General features: G+C 36.1%; 1 protein-coding gene across 1 annotated transcript in view; it reads left to right on the top strand.

Annotated features, from left to right (window-relative positions):
• The window catches only part of LOC120345271 (H(+)/Cl(-) exchange transporter 6-like), a 22,877-nt gene extending 299 nt beyond the window's left edge, over positions 1-22,578 (top strand). Inside the window, exons 2-21 of the mRNA XM_078115407.1 lie at positions 623-685; positions 1,301-1,381; positions 2,600-2,666; positions 4,190-4,299; positions 4,573-4,699; positions 6,122-6,248; positions 6,637-6,769; positions 7,164-7,277; positions 7,690-7,850; positions 8,379-8,460; positions 9,420-9,558; positions 9,661-9,814; positions 11,493-11,652; positions 12,014-12,120; positions 12,998-13,223; positions 14,205-14,341; positions 15,158-15,302; positions 16,488-16,595; positions 18,080-18,205; positions 19,662-22,578. Coding sequence (XP_077971533.1) covers positions 623-685; positions 1,301-1,381; positions 2,600-2,666; positions 4,190-4,299; positions 4,573-4,699; positions 6,122-6,248; positions 6,637-6,769; positions 7,164-7,277; positions 7,690-7,850; positions 8,379-8,460; positions 9,420-9,558; positions 9,661-9,814; positions 11,493-11,652; positions 12,014-12,120; positions 12,998-13,223; positions 14,205-14,341; positions 15,158-15,302; positions 16,488-16,595; positions 18,080-18,205; positions 19,662-19,817 — 2,523 coding nt within the window. The 3' untranslated portion in view covers positions 19,818-22,578. The remainder of the gene's footprint in view (positions 1-622; positions 686-1,300; positions 1,382-2,599; positions 2,667-4,189; positions 4,300-4,572; positions 4,700-6,121; positions 6,249-6,636; positions 6,770-7,163; positions 7,278-7,689; positions 7,851-8,378; positions 8,461-9,419; positions 9,559-9,660; positions 9,815-11,492; positions 11,653-12,013; positions 12,121-12,997; positions 13,224-14,204; positions 14,342-15,157; positions 15,303-16,487; positions 16,596-18,079; positions 18,206-19,661) is intronic.

Raw genomic sequence — 22,578 nt, 5'->3', positions numbered from 1 at the left:
AAATAGGAAAATTATCAATCTAGTAAGGGTTAGGAATGCAGGTTGCGGTGAAAATTCAAATTTCTAAATCATTCTCCAACGTGGCGGGTGTTTTTCTCAAATCTCATATTTTTGCATTAGTGCTGGGGGCTTTATACAAAAGATTCAAATCATGTCAGAAAGTGTTTAAGACTCTTCGTTGTTTATGGATTGTCACCACCGGTATGTTTCTGCTTTCTCTTCATCAAGTCCATACATCTGGGAAACAAATAACTGGCTTACCATTTCATTACTTGAAATGGACTGATAAACGACTTGTCACATGTTTGAGCTCATTCATCAACTTTCCTCCCTCCCAAAATATCCGGGGCTCCAGAAGTATATGTATATGTACCAATATGGAGGTAACTAATTTTGTTTGTCTACTTTACATCAAGTTTTGTAAAGGGACGGAAGCCTATGGGCAGGGGGGATATTCACTTGGCTAACACAGGCAGTTGGCCAGCCGAACTCATAATAGAACTAAAATAAGGAAAATCGGAATAAACCTGTTACACACACACACACTACATGAGTACAAAATATCCTTTCCACGGAATCGGACCATTTTTTAAGCAACATGTTATCATAACTTATATTTCAGAGTCTCGACTACGACCAATGCTTCAATGAACCTTACAGAAATCAAATAAAGAAAGAAATTCAGGTAAACAAACAGTTGTGTTTTTGTTGAGAAAATATCCTGAGCATGTTTTGATCAGAAATGGTGGAACTAAATCTCCATCTTTAATCTAAATACATCTTAAATTAGTATTTCCAGTTTTGATTACAGAGTATGATCTAAATCAGGGTTGTGCAGCAGGCGACCTGCCAAGTCATTCAGTGTTGCCCTTGACAACACTCAGATTTCACCTCATCAAGCATAAAATTCGAATTAGACAGTTTATGTCGCTTCGTTAAATCCTCTGCTGTTTTTTTCTGCGTCTTTATTACTGCATGGCTAAGTAATATCCATATTCTTCTTGTCTAGGCCGTGTGGAGTAACGAAATTTAATGTGTGGACCGGCTAAATGTCTGAAGTTGGTTATATGGCCCACTGACAGAAAATGTTGCATTTTTGACTCATCCATTACTTCCTTCTATATCTAAGTGATTCAAAATTTTTTACACCATAACTGAATTTACGAGGAAATATTAATCACATTGCCTGTCTCTTTTAAATTGTATTTTTGCCATGTTGACCAAATAAAGGTATCGAATTAGAACATCAATCATTTCTGAATATTGACATAACAATTTTTCATTATTATCATGTTTTCAGACTCATGGCAAATGGACTGGAAGTAAAAAAGAATTGTTGAGCTGGATTGTTATTTTCTTCATCGGAGTTCTTACTGCAGTGGTGAGATTTCTTGTCAAATTTTTGCTCTGATATATTTTCAAGTCTCAGTAAGGATGTTTATTGTTCACATTCGAATAGATTGCTGGCTTTATTGCACTTCAGATAGAAAGAATATTGATGAAGTCCCTATTCATTGAATATTTTTTGTCAGTTTTAAAAACAACTTATATTCTTTACAATGTTGATTTGACATTTTTCAAGCTTTATGTTCATATTTGTTCATATTTACATAGTTAGGTATTCAGGATTTTTTATTTAGTATTTGGATTTGTTTCGAATATTCTGAATTTATCAGTGAAGATATCAAGTCATGATTTATAAATGAAATTTATTGTACCGGTAAGTCTTTTTCCCACAACAAAAAGCACTCAATTTACTGGTAAAAAACAGATCTGGTATCTTCTCGTCATTGCAAATGCATTTGTAGTTCTTCTGTATATTTCGAAAATCCATCTTATATATTTATTGCACCCTGATTAAGGTGAGAGGCATAGATGTTGACCCCAAATATTTTTTATTTGTGAGACCCGCAACATATTTTTGGGGCTGGGGGTTGGAAACTCTTCTCCCGTTTGTAATGTAAAAATAAAAGCATTTTTCTATATCACACATAGCAATTTTTCATAGCCTGCAATCAATGTTCCCTCTAATTTTTTGTAATATGTGTGCGCAGAAATTTTGGTGTGTGCGCACTTTTTTGGAAATGACTAATATTTGTGCAAAAACCAATGGAGAAATTTTGGCGTTCTAACCGGGCAATAAGTGGGCCAACAACAAACTTTCTCAACCTGCCAACCGAGCACATTGTTACATTACATTGAAATACGTCTGTGCGCAGTAAATCTATGCGTGTGCGCGGCCTCTGAAATCTGTGTGCGCGCGCACACCTTAGAGGGAACACTGGTTGCAATGCTTTTTATACCCTCTAGCTTAAGATTATTGAAAAATCACAGTTTCCGGCTGCTAGCTCTTGTGGTATAACTTGGCAATTAGAATTTCCAGACCATTCTTCTTTGAAAATCCTGGTCTTGCCCATGTGTGAGACCAGTATAGTTGAGACTAGTGACCCAACGATTGAGTCAGCATGCCTATGTGAATAGTATCAGGTTATTAATAATGCCACTATGTAATTTCATTTTTTAGTTGTTTATTCTTCATTTACAAGATTTCAAGCTGAATATTATGTTAATATATTTTTTTTCATATTCGTTTCTCCAGGTTGCATTTTTCATTGATTATTTTGTTAAATTATTGAGTGAATGGAAACTGGACACAGTCAACAGCAGTAAGTGTTTCTTTTCTGATTATGTTTGTTGGGAAGTTTTTTAAGCGTCTCTTCTTGCACATTTGCTCCTATTGGGTCCACAATGGATCTAAGACAGGGGTTCTCAAACTTTTGGTGTTGGTGTTGACTTTTATTTACGGAGTCCCACACCACAAAAAATTCATGAAAATAAAAACCAAAAAACACCGAAGAATATTCCTGAGTAAATTAAAAATACCTGGAACTTATAGATAATGTCATATCCGAATTACAGCCTTGTTGCCACATTTTAACGTTACTGTTGGCAAATTTTATGAATGCGATTTTTGCTTCTTTGGACATTTACAAAATTAACTACCAGTGGGTCAGTATTTTAATAGGTAAACTTGCTTGTTCACCTAGCTCCTAGGTTTCCCTCGTGGAGCCCTGGAACTCAGTATCGAGCACTTTTAGAACTTATGAAGAGGCTTATCTAGAAATCTTGTTATTCGAGCAAAATTTTCCCTGTATTTATACCCATTGAGAGCTATTCAAGGATTTACTATTCAATTATTTTTCACGTAGGTGCGTTTTTTGCCTCAACTTTGTCCTGATTCAACTATGAATATGAATCATAGAATACCTAACTTCTTGAACAATATAAATATTCTTCAAAACTGTTATATATTTCCTTTTTTGGGCCATTCCAAGCAAAAGTTGAATTCCATCATTTTTTTAAAAAGTGTAGTGAAAGTAATTTTTTTTAATTTTCGATACCAAAAGACATTGGAATTTTATTGGACTGCATTCATTTCATCGAACAATTTAAAATTTCACCCAGGTTTTTGATGGTTTATAAAAAATGGCCTGAGATGTAGAAATTTTGGTATAATTGAGATATTTTGTGATGGTTCGTGACACAAAGTGTTTGATTGTGTAATACAGTTGTTTCATACGAAATAGACGCACTGGACTTAAGTTAATAAAGTTTAAATGTTTGCAGTGCTGTGGGACATTTCTTCACCCATTTAACGATTTATTACCAGAATTTTAAGAGATGATAGAGGCCGCTGTTCCTAAGTGGAAAAATGTCCTGTAGTGTCACGTCCTGTAGTGTCACATACAATATGCACACTATTGGCATGGATTTACAGTGTTACATTAAGTAACTTGAGCAACACATAGATGGGTCCTTCAGCTACTGCACCAGAAAATATTATGAGCTCCTGCTGTATCATCGCAAAAATTTACAGCTCAACACAACGTACTGTTAATGCATGGTGGATTTGCCGTCCTGTAGTGTCACACTATATTTTACTTTATTTTTAATAACTACTAAGTAAGTCTTGGTGTAACTTTTGTGCAATTTTTTCCATATTCAATAAAGCAACTGATTGGACAATGAAACAAAACATGTAGCTGAAAATGTAAAAATATATTTCATTTAACAAAATGCAAAATTCCTGGAATTGTCCTGTAGTGTCACTTGGAATAGTCCTTTCGCATTCTGTACTGAACCATGCTAATGGCTTCCTATTCTTCATTATGGACATTTTTATTTTCAGGACTTCATACATGTGAAAGTACCGGTTGTGTTGCCATATGTCTTTGTTTATTGCTTGCTTTCAACATATCATTTGTGATTATTGCCGCATCTTTTGTTGTTTTTGGAGAGGTAAGAATTGATATTTCTGGCAACAGTGAACTTTTAGACTCCCTAATAATTCCATTAATCCAAATTTCACAAACTGAAACTTTATCAAATTGATTTCCCTAAAAATTATTGTGCTTGGCACAAGACATCTTTTAAATTTAATGGTGAGAAACCAGTATAACTAGCTAATACAGACATTGATGATTTCCTCTGAATAAATTGTTTCTGAAACACTGTTGCCATACTTATATTACTAATTATGCGGATATTTCATAAAATTATCTTTTTTATCAGCCTCTAGCTGCAGGATCTGGCATCCCAGAAATCAAATGTTATTTAAATGGAGTAAAAGTTCGGAATGTTGTGAGATTCCGAACTTTGGTTTCAAAAGCTATCGGAGTTTTATTTAGTGTTTCTGGAGGTAAGTGCTGACTAGAGAGGAAGGGTTTCAGCCATACTAAAATAGTACATCCTGAGGTATAAAAGTGGCCGCTCGTACGAAGCCTTGTTTAGAGTAGATAGATAGATAGAAGTTTATTCATCATCCAGTCATAAGCCAACAAATCAAACACAAACAGCAACATTCAATAACTAAAAAAAGAATAAATCAACTAACAGCGGGATTGATAGGAGGTTGGAAGGACCATACGGTCACTAAATCGAAACAACTCTCCTGGCATAAAAAAGATTGACAGATTACATTTTTCCTGTTTTTCCCTAGAATTTTCTTGTTTTTCTCATTACCTATGAAAAAAAAAAGTTGATTGAAAATTAGAGTAAGTGGGGTGATGGTTGAGAGTCGGAAGCCTCCTTTTGAAGTGTAAAAAAAGCATTTTTCTGTATCATAGCAATTTTTTATAGCTTGAAACGCGTTTTAGTCCCTCAAAACCTACGTTTTTCAACTTCCGGCCAGAACCCTCTAGCTCAGGGTTCTCTATTATTCAGGACGACCCCAAAGACAACTTTCAAGTGTCCAGTGCGACCCCAGGTCAATATATATATTTTTCATGAAACTTTAGTGAAGCTTCTTTCACTGGACTTTTGAGTTTGGTCATGTGGTGGTATTAAGTAAAATAATCTAAAACCAAACAGTGATGTCACAATGAACACCTACATTTTCTATAGCTTAAGCATAGAGCGATGCCCATGGGCCTGTTTTACAGTAAGCCATGGTACAAACTGCTAAATTTAACATGGTTTTTCAAATCTTTTTGTACATCCATCCTCTACAATACCTCAGCGACCCCACCGACTCCATGACCTGTTTGCGACCCTACCTATTTATCATCCTGACCCAATTCGGGATCGCGATCCTGATTTGGGAACCCCTGCTCTAGGTGTTACAGTCTAACTTGGCAATTAACAATTACAGAACCCCCCCCCCCCCCCTCTTTTGAAAATACTTGGCTACGGCTTTTCCTTCACGTTTCAGTACGTAGCGGTAGATGTAGAGCAGGGGTTCTCAACGTTTTCTCTGTTAAGTACCCCCCGAGTCACGAAACAATCAACGCGAACCCCCCGAGTCACGAAACAATCAACGCGAACCCCCAGTAATCAGACACCAAACAAAATTGTGATATTTTGACTAACAATTTGCTGTAACGACTGCCACTCACAACAACGCAAGATCAGGGAAAATGTTCACTGAGTTTCAAATGGCACTTATTTTCCTTTTGTAGTTACTTTCTTTGTTAAAGGATATTAAAAAAAGCAACACACGAAAACTTGACTGTCATCCAAGTACTCCTGGAGATCTTCTCGGGGGTTCGCGAACCCCAGGTCGAGAACCCCTGATGTAGGGGGGTATCTATGAATATTCATAGTATTTCCAACTATTTTTCAGGTTTACTTGTCGGTAAAGAAGGTCCAATGATCCACAGTGGTGGAGTAATAGGAGCAGGAGTTCCTCAGTTTCAAAGTCAAACATTTAAGAAACTTAAAGTTAATATTCCTTACTTCAGATCGGATAGGTTTGATCATTTGTTTGATTCTTGGGGAGGTTCATATTGAAATAGTGAAAATTATGTGAAATAAGATGCGATTAAGTACGGTAAGTGAAATAGTTGAGGCATATGACGATCCATATCTCATCTCGCACCTGGTATACCTGTCCATGTCAGGTATGGCAATTCTCAAACATGTATTTGCTACAGACTTATGTTGGAGATATGCATTACTTTTGAGTGTGTAACTTTCTTGCATTGAGAAAATTATCTCAAAATTTTTATTTGATGTTTTTATGGCATAAATATAAAAACCTAACCTAGGTCTTATCATCGCTCTATCCCTGATAAAAGGATTGTGATAAAGACCTCAAAATCGTAGATAATAATTTCTTATATAAACTTTATTTTTCAGGGATAAACGAGACTTTGTATCAGCGGGGGCGGCAGCAGGGGTTGCGGCTGCATTTGGAGCTCCTATAGGTGGAGTTTTGTTCAGTTTAGAAGAAGGAAGTTCGTTCTGGAATCAATCATTGACTTGGAAAACTGTAAGAACTTATCGCTTTGAAATTTTCTGAATAGCTATGAAATAGTGGTTCTTGTGCTTTTGTGGTTACCCCCGTAGTATGTGTACCAGGTTAGGGTTCGGCCATAATTTTATTTCGATTTTCCTTATTTTAGTTTTATTACGGTTACCCAAGTGAATATACCCGCTACCCATAGGTGTAAAGTAAGCGAACAAAATTAGTTACCTTTCCCCCCAATTAATTAGAACTTCAGTGAGATAATTAGTTACTTAAGTTAGTTAGTTATTTTAGAGGTGGGGCACGAGACTTGACAAATTCTAAAAAGGGGGCGCGGCTTAAAAAGTTTGAGAACCACTGCACTAGGCCATTGCTCCCATGTATCGCCAAACTCTCTAACTTCTGATTTTTCCCTCAGTTATTCTGCACAATGGCGTCTACTTTCACATTAAACTTTTTGTTGTCTGGAGTAATGGATGGAGCTTGGGGAACTTTTGATCAGAACGGTCTGCTGACTTTTGGAAAATTTGAGGTACATATAACATTTTACTGTGATGCAGTCCTTTTCACTAACTGTTTTTATGAATCGGTTCCACTCTGAACAAGGCTCTGTAAAAGCGGTCCTGGTGGATAATAATTTACCATTTTTTTTAAAGAATTGGAATCTTTCTGGTCTTATAAATTATAATTACATTAGGGTTGAGGAATGGGGTATTGGGCCTGATATCTCTAACCTGTGATGTGAATATAGTTACCGTGTCTCAAAATCCTTCAGTCTCATCCTCATTATCACTGTCAATCGCCGACTGTTATTGCTGCCAATAACAATTATTCCTGGCATATCACATTTTTCTCTTCGTTCCGTATTTCTTTATGTCCTTGCCATTCATTGGTTGGGAAAGACATGATGTTCAGTTTTTGAATTTTATTCCCGTTTATTTTAGTGTGATTCTGGCGACTGTCATTTATGGACGATCGGTGATCTGTTAATATTTATTGCAATGGGATTTGTTGGTGGATTACTTGGAGCTTTGTTCAACGCTATCAATACTAAGATTACAATCTTCAGACTCAAGTATTTAGCAAGGAAAGGAAAGATGATGAAGTAAGTAGTTTGTAGAGAACATGATAGAATAATTGATATAATAGGGTGTCCATGAAGTCCTAAAATTTTAAAGGGAATATATCGATACATATATTGTTTTGGCCCTCACAGATTATTGAATGAAGTAAAAATACTGGAACAATTACCGATTAAAAAACGTCGAACCTGGTTGAGATATATTGAGAACTGATTTCATGACAAAATTGAAATTATATAAGGACTTTACAAATTATTTGCCTCAGACTTCAGACACGACTATAGATGGCACAAAATTTAGACCACATAAACTTAAGCTAAAGAATGTTTTATTTCATATTCGGTTGAATTTTCTTATTTAACAGTTTAATACAGTGTCTTTTTTGTTTATGCTCAAATTTTTGAGAGCCTGGTTTCATGTTTCAAAGTATCATTTAATCTATTTAAGTTACAATAGAATAAAAACCTTATACTCAAGTATCTTCATTCGGCCTGGAAAAATCTTATTTGTTATACTTAAATTGTATATTCAAAATAAAATTTTTTGTTTAGAATTGTTGAAGTTATTGCAATTGGAACCGTGACAGCAATGTGCGCTTTCTTCGCCCCTATTGTGATTGGCACTTGCAAACAGGTAAGGCATCAACTTAATATATAAATGTGGAATATTCATCAAATCTTACAAGGATTTCTTAGTTTCCTTGATTCTCTGGGCTGTCATGTAACCAGGGACTACCAACTGCAATGATGTGTTCAATGAGCCCTGAAAATTTGAAAGCAGGTCAAATGTATCTATACCAGGGATTCTCAAACTTTTGTTGTTATAGAGTCCTTTAATATGTTGACTATTATTACCGAACCCCTACAATAAATTTATAATAATGGGTTCCATTACATTTGAACCCACGTACATTTGAACCCATGACAATTGCACCTGTATGCTATTGCACCTATGAAATTTTTTTTGTTTCACGGATAGTTAAACCCATACTAACCCTGACCCATGTGTTTTAGCACCCGCATATAGATTGAACCCGTGGATATACGCATGGGTTCAAATGTACGGTCACCATAATAATGAAAACAAAAAACACATTGTTACCTACCGATTAATTGTCCAGAGTAAATCAAAGTTACTTCATTTGATGACTTGGATGTACTTATCGTTGTTGAATGGTATTAATGCCAAGGAAGTATTTCAATAAGTAAATGAATAGCTTACAGAGCCCCCCTATGAGAACCTATGATCTAAATATTTTTGGTGTTTCAGATATTTGGCAGATCGAAAAGATATTTATTAAACTAGAATAATTTACTATTCCAAATACAAAGGACTGTTATTTAATTACTATATTCTAACATACAAATTTACACAAATTATTTTGTTAGTGTTAATTTAGATTAGTTTGGATCACATTGATGTTTTCAAATAAAAATATTCCGAGTTCTTCCCAAATTCAAGTTATTATTATGTACCGAATTTCAAATCTAATTGAATATTTGAATTATTTTGGACATCTTATGGCCTCCCCCATTTAAATGTTCGAAAATATTCTATTGTGTAACATTTTGAATTCATTTCAATTTTTTAAGGTTGCCAGTAATTCAACAATGGATCCTACATTAAGTGAAACTCAGCAATTTCTCTGCCCTAATGGAACATACAATGATATGGCAACACTGATGTACAACACTCAGGAAACAGCCATCAAGCAATTATTCCATAACTCTGGTATGTATTGTTTATAACAGCTCCTCAATTTTAGCTGTAATAGGAAAGAGTGTTGGGTTGTATTAAGACATCATTATATGATGATTCACTAATCTTTTCCAGGTGCTTTCACACTACAAGCTCTTGCAGTATTCTTTGTTTTATTTTTCTTTCTCTCTTGTTGGACTTACGGCGCATCAGTTCCTAGTGGTCTGTTTGTGCCTTGTATATTATGTGGGGCTGCCTATGGAAGATTTTGTGCTGAACTTTTCTATAAGTAAGTTCAATATATTTATATACAGGGTGTCCATAAAGTCCCTTGACAATTTCAATTTTGTTATGAAGTCAGTTTTCAATATATTTCAACCAGGTTTGTTTTTTATTCAGTAATTGTTTGAGTATTTTTTTTTCATTTAATACATCTGTGAGGGCCAAAACAATATATGGTATCGATAACTTCCTTCTGCAATTTTGAAGAAGTTTAAGACTTCATGGACACCTTGTTTATTAAGTCTATGCATAGGTGATAAATATTTATTACCCTACTTGACAATACACTGACATAGGCTTCATATCTACCTCTATTTGTCATTGTACTATGGTAGCCAAATATCCCGATACCGGGAATTTATTCATATACAGATTGGTACATTATATCCACCCCTGGTCCTGACTTGCTTCTTACACAACAGCTCAATAGCACTTTACAGAGGAGGATACTGAAATGCAGATTGAGACAATATTTCACCCATAATCAACAACCTAATATGACAGGGGTGGGCACAATTTTTTAGTATAAGAGCAGCATGCTGCAAGTCAGAACTTTAAAAGAGCCGCAGAATTTGTGAATTTATTAATATTATCAAAATACCATGAACAGAAAAGAGTCTAATAACAATAAATAGATAAACAAGGCAGCTATGCTCAAATATATGTACAATTTAAGCTCATTCAATTTGTGTTTCCTTATAGCTTATTCACGAGGGTAGTCTCGTAAGAAGTTTTCATGATTTGTTTCATGGTGCTTATTAATTATCGCCTAACCCTAACCTGTTACCCATGTTACGTTCCGATGTCCGCCATCTTGGTTTGCATACTTCGGGAGCACCAAACATTGACCATTGTGACGAAAGATTTGCTGACTTGACTGACTTAAATTAGAATTCAAAGCTACAACGATTTTCATACTAAAACATAATTTGTCTCAATCATTGACAAAAACTTCTTTACGACTTTTATTAATAAATTAAAATAGTTCACATTGAAGTTTTTCTTTTAGTTAAAATCTGAATACTAAATTTATGTTAGCGAGAAGAGCCGCACAAAAAGTCTGGCGAGCCGCGGTGTGCCCACCCCTGTAATATGATATCAATTAAATACAGATTCGGACCATATATGCATCCCTATTCCTAACCTGGTGTGTATATAACAACCAAAGAGCCATCAACAACGGAGTCCAGTGAAATAATGATTAAGAGACAATATTAACATCCCTATAATATAGTCCAATAGCTTACAAGTCACAAGGATGTCATTCAAATACAGTTCAGGACAATTATATTGTCCCAATTGGCTGTGTATATAACAGCTCAATAGCCTTTTTTAGAGGAGGCAATTTAAATGGCCTTTGAGACGGCATAATCCACAATGAAAGTTTCAGAATACTTTCATAGTGTGTGTACCAAGTTAGGGTCAGGTCATAATTTTATCCCTGTTTTCGCTATTTTAGCTCTATTACGAGTTCGGGGACTGTCTGTGTTAGCCAAGTGAATATACCCCCTGCCCATAGGTTTTAGTCTTTTTACACAACTTGAGGTAAAGAAGGCGAACAAAATTAGTTACCTCCATATTGGTACACACACTTCTGAAGCGCCAGATTCAAATGGCTATCGGGACCATTTATCTATTTCTATCTCTAAATTGTGATTTCCCTTAACCGACCTTTTCCTTTCCAGTGTGTTTGGAATGAATAACATTTATCTTGGGACATTTTCATTGGTTGGTGCAGCAGCTTTCCTTGGTGGAGTTGTTCGGATGACGATAAGTTTAACTGTTATATTGATTGAATGCACAAATGAAATCACCTATGCATTGCCTATTATGATTACTTTGATGGTAAGAGAATAATGATAGAACAGCTGAAATTGAGCTGTTTATACGTGTATTCACATTTTACTCCTTGGTGAAGTTACGGGTATGAGATTTGAATCTGGGATGTGTAATCTTTGATGCCTCCACAAGTTGCCAGTATATGGTGCATTGGGCATTGCCTATCAATTTATTATCAATTTACACCTTAATAGGATTGTCTGCATATGTGTTGAACGCAAGATCTCTAACTTAACCCAACAAAGCCCAACGCTCTAACCACTACATCTACACATTATTTTAGGAAGACCTGACGCAAGTTTTAGGTGATTGTTGGTTGGTTATATTAGTTTCACTTTTCACTCATCCATCTCTTCATATTTTCCAGGTTGCAAAATGGGCAGGTGATATTTTTAATCATGGAATCTACGATATTCACGTGTTTGTGAAAGGAGTTCCCTTGCTGGAATGGGATCCACCACATGGTGCTACAGTGTAAGTATACACTACATTAGGGGTCGGCCGCTACCTACGGCCCGCGGAGTAATATAATCCGGCCCGCGACGCTTCACTGAATTATATTAACAAAACAGCTGTTTTGACGAATATATTCTTGAAGTAACAGAATTTATTGCGAGATGCGTGTAGACTAAATTATATTATAATCTTAACTAGTATAAAATTGACAATTACTCGTTTAATTAGCCTATAATTTAATTATAATTAGTCAAATGGCAACAAAACACAGAAAAGTTGATGCTAAGTGCAAAGGGTTCAATGGTGCTGAAAATATTCAAATGGAATTTTTTGAGTTTCAATGCAATGTATAACTGCTTGGTTTTTATTATAAAAAGTATCATACATTCGGTTTTCAACTTTCTAAAAATATGTGCGGCCCGCCAATGACTTGCAACCCATAATTTTGGCCCGCAAGCAACAAAATGTTGCCGACCCCTGCACTACATGTTTTTGGGGCGTCATAATTTTTTCTAACTTATGCAAGAGTTTGCTGTAACACTGAACTGAAGTTCAGTCTTCCTCGGAATGCATAATTCAAGTATAAAACAAGAAAAATTGTTGCATACAAATTTAAACAATGAATGTCACACTGTTAGGAGGACTGACCTTACAGAGGAAACGTTACAGATATACTTGTGTCAATATATTCATGTTAGAGCGCAGCAAGATTCTTAAACACTTAGGATAGTCTTCTTCACTCTTGAATTTACTCTTTTCTACATAAATGTTTTGTATTGGTATCATGTCTTTTTAAGATAGTTTTTCCAACGCTTGTCTACCAATATTTGACTAGTCTTTGTGATTTTTTTTTCAAATTTTTTAAATTTAAAAATCACTTTGATACACTTTACAGACTTCAAGCGAGCGATATTATGCAAACAAGGTTGAAATACATTTACCCTCACACAAGGATACGTTCCCTCGTTAATTTGTTACGCACGACTGCACACAATGCATTTCCTGTTATTACTATAAAGACCAAATCAAACGGGGAGGAAGAGCACTCGAAAAAAACTGAATTGAGGGAAAGAAAGCGACACGGTAGTCATGATATATTGACTGCTAATATTGAATACCAGGTGAGCTTGATACTATTTTTGAATAAACATTTTTTATTGCTTATTCATGCCTTCAGGACATTAAAGTCAGATATCAAAACAGTGTTCCCATGAAGTAAAATAAAACAGCTCTCCAGAAGTATGTGTACCAATATCTAACCTAATTTATTTTGTTCGCCTACTTTACATCAAGTTGTGTAAAGGGACGAGAGCCTATGGAGGGTATATTCACTTGGCTAACACAGATAGTATCTGAACTCGTAATAGAATTAAAATAAGGAAAATCGGAATAAAATTATGGCCTAATCCTAACCCTAACCTGGTACACACACTATGGGAGTAGCAATCAAACAGCAGAATTTTGAGTGAAATAAATATGCCCCCTAGTCGTAGAAAAAATTTGAAAAAAATTAAAGCCTTCTGGCTCTTCCATCTTCAATAACTAAAAATTTGAAATTGATTAACCACAATTTTGCAAAACAATTAATATATCAACTTTGGCGTTCTATTCAAGGATGCGTTTGCCGAGCGTGCATTGTTTTTCGGCCGAATCCAGATTTTCATGATTTAAATTAGCATCTGGGAAGAATACAAGAAACGGTGAAATGTTCGGAATTTCTGGTAGCCTGAAATGAATGATGTGCATTGCTGTCTTGATAATGTCCAATACTTTATTTTTCTGTTGAGCAGCCATCAGTCAAATATGGCTACTTCAACCTCACAGCTGGTTGGTAATGATCAATCATCTGTAGCTGATGACATCACTGGTTATGATCAGTCACCTGTAGCTGATGACATCACTGGTTGTGATCAGTCATCAGTAGCTGATGACATCACTGGTTGTGATCAGTCATCAGTAGCTGATGACATCACTGGTTGTGATCAGTCATCTGTAACTTATGACATCACAGGTCATGCTCAGCCATCTGGGAAGATACTAGTTGCCAGAAATACAATAAAGAATCAGCAAACACACTCCATGTACAATAATTCATATTTCAGTTGAGCAGCCATCAATCAAGAATGTCAATTGATAGGAAACGAGCCTTCACTGTGGGATCTGCTAATACTGAGCTTGTCCAAGTCACATCTCCACTGTCTATTCATGACGGACTTTTGAACAGAGACACATCAGAAAGGTTTGTAAAACCAGCGACACAGCCAGTGGGGGTCGAAGGTCGGAACCCTCTTTTTGTAGTTGCTTAAAGCAAGGGGACTCACTCGGAAAGAGCGAGATTAATCTCTGAAAAAAATTATGGCTGGACACTGAAATGCCAAGACTACCGAAACCACATACCGGTAATAAATAAATATCTTGGTGCATCAACTATTAGGAAATGACAATCGACATGAGACTCAAAGCAATTCAAGTTCATACTATAAGGAAAATGACAATTATGTTATTTTTTATTTACTTACATTGTTTTCAGTGTTCTCTTCGATGATGTAATTACAGATAGTTAAAACTCAAACCAGTGTCTGTAGTCTATTGTGAATCATTCCAAGCTTCACAGCCCCCCATCAAACAACACACTCATTACTTATCGATCTTAAGATCGGTAAGTATATTGATAGGTATTTGTCTGTATGTATGTATGTCTGTCTGTGTGTGTGTCTGTTAGATGCACGCGATATCTCACGAAAGCGAGATTGAATCTGCTCCAGATTTTGCATGTGCATTCATCTTATCTCGGACCAGAAGCCTATTGATTTTGGGCGAATTATGTCGTATAATTAGCGAGTTATCAATCAATTATTGATATAGTGATCTAGATTTTTGTAAAGCAAGAGAATTTTGAAACCCGCCGAGTGTGTGTGTGCGATGCGCAGTGCGCAAGTTACAAGAGCGGATGAATCGAAACTGGAGTTTCTGTTTTGGGGGATCCCCTAACTATCGATCGATAAGTCTTCGGTTTCCAACCGATATTCTCGTTTACTTACTTTATTGTTTTCAGTGTCCTCTTTGACGACGTAGCTTCTGACATGAGCAGCATCAACTTACAAGACAACTTGAACCCCCTGATATTTCATGGAATTATTCTTAGGTCGACACTCATTGCTTTGATTAAACAAGGAGCAGGTTATGATGAAAATAATGTGGTGAGTGATGTATCCGGCAATTTTCTTTCGCATTTATCATTTGAAAGGGGATTCATTAGGAAGGCTGAAACTGATTAATGTACTGATCTAGGAGTGTGCAAACTGCCGCCTGCGGGCCAAATGTGGCCTGCTAGAAAAATTTGTGCGGCCCGCGATGAAATATTAATTTTGAATGGTGTGCCCGGGCCCGCGTAACGAGTATTTAGTTTAGGTAATCTGGTGCGTGCAAGCAATTTTTATCCTTCTGCGCCACAAAGCCTATACCAGTACCTGAGTGCCACTGTCATATTAGCAAAACTGGCTAGCATAGTTCTTTCCCAAAAACAACGATATATAATACAAATTCGTGTTTCTCACTAAATTGGATTAAAGTCTGTGTGGCGATGAAATCATAAATAGCCGTTCTCTCAGAAGTTTGCGTTCAACCCCCTTATTTCTGCAAGAAGCCATGAAAATACCGTGAGATAACTAGCAAAAATAAACAATTTTTGTACCGGTAATTACAAGAAAGTCTATATTACATAAAGGTGCGGCCCGCGGCTTCACCCAGTTACTTGAATTTGGCCCGCCAGTAAAAAAGGTTGCACACCCCTGTACTAATCTAAATACATTCTGAAATACTGTAATGTGATTTCATAAAATATGGGATATCAGATATATTCTAAATTGGTTTCTGTTCATCAAAGTATACATTGGAGTCAATTTATGTCAATTGGAAATAGAAAATTGTAATAAAATTATTATTATTTTGAGTATTATCATCATGAAATTATTCACAAGTATATTGTATCAAATTAAGTGTAAGTAACTGTTGATTTTCTGTTACAACTAAACAATGAAGCAATACATGAAAAAACAAACAAATCAGAAAAGTGGGCAAAATCTAAATAGGATTTAAGACAAGCTGATGTACGTGCCCATTTACGGTACTTCAAACAGCAAAAAACACATTGACGTAAATTTAAAACAAAAAGACACTTTGGGCGTAAATACTTGGGTGAGGATATGGAGTTTTACCACTGCTCTGCATACAGAAATGGTGAATGCATTGATAAAAGCAAATCCGCCCCATAAACCGAATACTTTGATTAGTTAGTGTAAGTTTTCAATTTTGGAGGGGGGGGGGGAAAGGGGTTAGGGTGAAAAGGGACGAATAATTTTTTTTTGAATATTGTTTCTTCCCAGGTATCGAAACAAGCTGCAATTGACTATAAAACACTCCAGGAAGATTATCCGAGGTTTCCAGACATTCATGATTTAAATATGGATGAAATAGATCTTCAACAAGTTCTGGTAAGAGAGGATTTTATATTTGTGTGGATGGTCCGAGATGAAAGCTATGAAAACTGTAGTGGGATATTAAATTAATACTTATCGATTTTAATCGGTAAGTATGTTGATAGGTATTTGTCTGTATGTCTGTTAGATGCACGCGATATCTCACGAAAGCGAGATTGAATCTGCTCCAGATTTTGCATGTGTATTCATCTTATCTCGGACCAGAAGCCTATTGATTTTGGGTGAATTATGTCGTATAATTAGCGAGTTATCAATCAATTATTGATATAGTGATCTAGATTTTTGTAAAGCGAGAGAATTTTGAGACCCGCCGAGTGTGTGTGTGTGCGATGCGCAGTGCGCAAGTTACAAGAGCGGATGAATCGAAACTGCAGTTTCTGTTTTGGGGGATCCCCTAACTATTGATCGATAAGTCTTCGGTTTCCAACCGATATTCTCGTTTCGGTTGATAGTTGCTACATCACTCTGGACCAGACAATATGGGCAAAGTACGGCCCGCGGGCCAAATCCGGGTAATTCAATCTGGCCCACCTCATGCTGCCACAATCAAATCAAAACCAAATTTTTATGTTTTAGCTAAAAATAGCCCATGAATTTTGGCTGAGATTGCGATTAAATTTAGTTTTGGCACGAGGCTTTGTTTTTCATCTTTGCTTTTGTAACACTGTAAATTATATTTATAAAATGTAACTTTTTATGTCACACACATGGCCCCCTAAATTTAGGACCCCTGGTCCGAAAAATTTGCCCATCCTTGGGCTAACCGATTCGCTAACTGATGAATTAGTTGATGTCACGTTAAATTAAGAACTTGTAACTTATTATGTCACACTTACGTGGCCCGCTAGACTAGGTGGGCAAAATTTTTGGCTCCTGGTTTAAAAACTTGCCCACCCGTGCTCTAGACCACAATGCTATGCGCGAAACTGATTTTACTTTTCAATTTAAAAAAAATCCCCTGTTCTTCCTATCCTAGTTTTTTTTCCTAGCAAGGTTATTTCACAGAGTGTTTTTCCTTTGTTGAGAATAAATTGTTTGAACAATAATATGATTTGGAATCTGCCAATCGAAATAACACTATAAATACCACTGGCATAATAGACAGGAGGCCATGAGTGCTAAAAACCTCCGAAAGGTTAGGAACCACTGCCCTGGACATTAGAAACATGCTTACCATCACACTTTGTGATGATTACAGTAAATTGTAAAGTAAATTTACTGTGATTAGTTCAATTCTTCGACCATAGCGCATATATTCTTTTGCGTTCGTTTGCTGCCTAATTCTAATTAATCGTGGCGCATAAATTAATAAAACTCGTAAAAAGCAAACCTAGGTAATTTTATAGAAGAGCAGGGAGCACAAGTGTTCATAGTCTTTATAAAGGGCCACGAGACATGAACATTTAAAAATCTCCGGTCTAGATCTTGCCTTCTTTTTTGCAACTTTGTTATGTTGATATTACTTTTTTTATTTCCAGGATGTGACACAATACATGAACACTAGTCCATATGTTGTTTATCCAACCACCCAGTTATCTCAAGTCTTCAACTTATTCCGAACCATGGGATTGAGACATCTGCCTGTCATCAACAGTGGGGGAGAGGTAGGCTTTCTTATTGTATTTAGATGATTTAAAAGGAGTAGGTAGAAGATTCCTGAAATTTAAGAAAATTCTCGAGTTGGCTGTGAGGTATCATATTAACCATATTATATTAGGTGCTCCTGAAGTATGTGAACCAAGATGGCTAACACCGTGATGTAGTGTGTGTACCAGGTTAGGGTTAGGCCATAATTTTATTCTAATTTTCCCTATTTTAGTTTTATTATGATCTCGGGGACTAGCCAAGTGACTCCTGTAGTATTTGTACCTGAAATTATAGACTGACCCTAGTACACATACTGCGTTCCGGTGTCCGCCATTATATGTTTATTATCAGTGCACCCCTTGGAAAAATTTTCACGTCAAAATCTTTCTTTTAGCAATTGCACGTATATAAAAGTGCATTAGTTCAGCAGCTCTTGACTCTATGAGCCCTTTCTCATACAAAGAAATTTTTTTTTTTTATTCCCAAGAACTTGTGTGGAATTTTATACATCATAGTAGTTTTTCTAATTGTATTTTCAATGCAACACCATAAATCTACATAGCGACCTTGACATTTCAATAGTTGTTCATAACTCGTAGTTCTTATTTTTTTACAATTCAACATTGGGTGCTTCCGAAGTATGCGAACCAAGATGGTGGACATCGGAACGTAACATGGGTAACAGGTTAGGGTTAAGCCATAATTTCTTTCCAATTTTCCTTATTTTAGTCCTATTATCAGTTCGAAGACTAGCCAAGAGACTCCCGTAGTATTTATACCTAAAATTATGGCCTAACCCTAACCTAGTACACATATTACATTCCGATGTCCGCCATCTTGGTTCGCATACTTCGGGAGCCCCCAACATAGTTTCAATAGCCTTTGACATTCTAATGGTTGCTCTGCTTACTCAAAAATAGTCTCTTGTGGCCTTGCTTCAGGCAATTTCTTGTTACAAAATGCTGTCAATTCATGGAAAGTTCATGGTAATTTTCTAGGCAATAGCTCCATATTTCATGATACATTTGGAATTCTCTAGCGACGCATTGGTTTGTTGTGACACATTGCAGTTCCTCAAATTTTAATTAATTTACAGAAAGTTCTAAACAAGGACAGATTATGTAATTTTGTAGGAAATGACTCTATATTTCATGATACCCTTGAAATTTTTCATTATAAAATGCAATGTATTTATGGAAAGTTCTAAACTAAACATTTGCAGATAAAATAATTTTTCAGAAAATAGCTTCATAATCCATATTACACTTGGGATTTCTAGTTATAAAATCCAGTTAATTTATGGAAAGTTCTAAACATGAATAGTTAAGAAGTAATTATTTAGAAATTTGATTGATATGAAATTTCCTAGTGACGCAATGACATGTCGTGAGTCGTGACACACAGTAACCACTGGTTTTACTAATTCCCCCAGTACTTTGTTTTATTAGTCTAATAATAACTATTTCCTTACAGGTGGTTGGGGTGATCACTCGTCACGATCTGTCCCACGATTATATAGAAGAACTTATGGAATCGAGGAAAAGAAGCCCATCTATGATGTCATCAAGTGTTATTACATCATCATCGGAAAGTGGTTCGAATTCTCAGCCAACTCCGATTAATATATGATGTCATAACTTACTATACTGTTGAATCGTTGTTTCTCTACCTGTATTGATAAATACCTCCCATTAACAATTCTAAAAACTCTGAAAATTTTCAATTAATTCTCAGTCTTAGCTCACCCCAATTAATATACAATGTTATTATACTACTAAATCAGCGTTTCCCAACCTTGATTGATATATTCTTCATTACACCATTTCAGTCAGTAGTTAATTCTTCCACACACCGAAAATATGAAAGTGCACGAACAGTGGTGTAAAAAAAAGTATTTCAGCATAAAAGAAGACACGATAAACCAGTAATGAGGGTGCCGGTGGACTCTGCACCTCCACCACACACAACCCTGGAACGATGCTCGATGACCTTACAGTATCCTCGACCATCCAACAATCAATGGCGTTAAAAGTTATATTCAGGTTGCCTTTGTTAACTGTATTTCTGGCAACTATCATTTTCCCAGATGGCTGTGACCTGTGATGTCATCAGTCATAGATGAAGGTCGAGTAGCCATGTACTAGAGGGTTCACTCCTGTTGTGAAGGCTTCCTCCTGAAGTGTGTTAGAAATTACTTTGTCTTTGGTTATGTTTATGGGAATTTACTACGGTAAATATACGTTTTCACTCGGTTAACAGCCTTGACATACTTTGTCGCCAACTTCTATTACTAATTTTCGTTTTTTTGCTATTATCTATTACTGTTAGGCTTATTCATGGGTGTCTCTGCTCGATAACAAGTATTGGTTTTTACGTCATAACTCATATGAATGTAATGCTTGATGGTAAAATTTCATTTCCCTTCTTTGACGATTTATAAGCCTTGTTCTCCCCGTTTGGAAACTTTTGAATATCTCTTAATTATTTTGTCCAGTCACTATGCATTAGTAACATTGTTTGCCGTTCAATCTTTAATGGATCATTTGCTTGTATTAAATCCCTCTCTGACTTTTGAGTAGTTTGTAATGTTTGCGTGAATATGTATTATTACTAAATAAGTCTCAGATAGTAGTAATATTGCATGTGAATTTGGAGTAAAATTTTCTCCGCTACAACAAAATTCGGTTGGGAAACGCTGGGCTAAATACTTGGCGCTCCAGAAGTATGTGTACCAATATGGAGGTAACTAGTTTTGTTCGATTATTTTACAACAAGTTGTGTAACGGGATTGAATCATATGGGTATATTCACTTGGCTGGCACAGACAGTCTACGAACTCGTAATAAAACTAAGATATGGTAAATTGGATTAAAATTATGGCCTGACCTTAACCTGGTACACGTACTACGGGAGTACCAAATACTTATCCTATCACAATCATTCATAGGAAAATACTGTGTTCGCCATTATCTTGATTCTCTACTTATTCACCTATTTAGAATTTATATTTTATTACTCTTTATTTATGAGTTAATCTTTATAACTTTTTTCGGACCTCCAGAAGTATGCGCACCAAGATGGTGCACAACCTGAACATAGTATGCGTGTACCGGTTAGGATTCAGGTTGTGCGACATCTCGGTGCACATACTTCTGGAGCACCCTTTTTTAAATATTAACAATTCTGGAGCACCCACTTTAAATATTAACAAGACTTCTGAGTTATCCTGCTCCCACTGAGTGTAAGAATGCATTAGCTCTAGGGTCCGCAACCTTTTTCTTGCCCTGTGCCACTCAAGACGTACCACCTGAAATTGACGATTGGACCGTAGAAAGCAACGGGAAGCAAAAAATGCCAGGCCAGCAAAAGGAAAGCTCGTACTCAGCTGACCGCATTTGAGATTTACCCGTTTGATTGACTTTGAACTTGAGACTCAAAATGCTTCGACTCTCGGCCCAGGGTTTTGGGACTTTTACTAATTATTTATCTAGTGTTGAAGTACCGGTATATGCTCGTTTTACTGCCCGATCTTTATTAAGGGCCCGTTTGAATAGCCGCTTGTGTGAACAGAACATAAAAATAAATAAGGGCTGGTGCTTGAATACCCGCCCGATGTAAAAGCTGATTTTTCAGTAGTAGAGAACAATAAGAAATAAGAAGCGCTTTTGTCACAATGGATTACTGTCGTCAAATATTTGTCTTTGAAGATACCATAATTTTTGTGTATAATTCTACTTTAAAAATAACAAGCGCCCGTGCTTGAATAAGGGCCGGTTTGAATAAGGGCACGGCTAGTGAGTTTGGTTAAAAAAATATGGGCCCGGGCTACAAAACGAGCAAATACGGTAAACTAAATTGATTCTTTTTTCTAGCCTTTCATAAATGATGAGGATAGACATATTTATCCTGGGGATTGTGAACCATAGCCTTTCTGGTTGCCAGTCCATGTCAGGTATGGGATTAGTTATTTGTCTTTAGGTGCATTGATTGAGGGTAGAGGAAACTGTAATTGTCCAAGCAGTTGGGATTCGAACCTGCTAACCCACACAGGATAATTATAGGTGCAGTAGCATAGCGCGATGCGCCATACCACTGTTGATACAGTTTCAGCATAGTTATTTGCATCTAGCAAGTTCTTAGCACACTTTTTTCTAAATTATTTTGGTGTATTCGCTTGTGATCCTGCTTTAAATAATTCATTATGAACTATTATTTTGAATTTCTTGTTGTTACTTATTTTATACCGCTTTGTTGCCGTGTGTAATATTTTTCATAATTCTGTCAGTCTTTCTGTATCAGAAAGTGCCTTGATTTTGTGCCAATCAGTGCAATAATGTTTGCATATTATTTCTCCTATGCCTTTTAATATACTATTCTATCTGCTTGTGTA

The sequence above is a fragment of the Styela clava genome, chromosome 8 (genome assembly GCF_964204865.1).
Source record: "Styela clava chromosome 8, kaStyClav1.hap1.2, whole genome shotgun sequence".
Classification (NCBI taxonomy): Eukaryota; Metazoa; Chordata; class Ascidiacea; order Stolidobranchia; family Styelidae; genus Styela; species Styela clava.
This window is presented reverse-complemented; position numbering and strand designations above follow the sequence as displayed.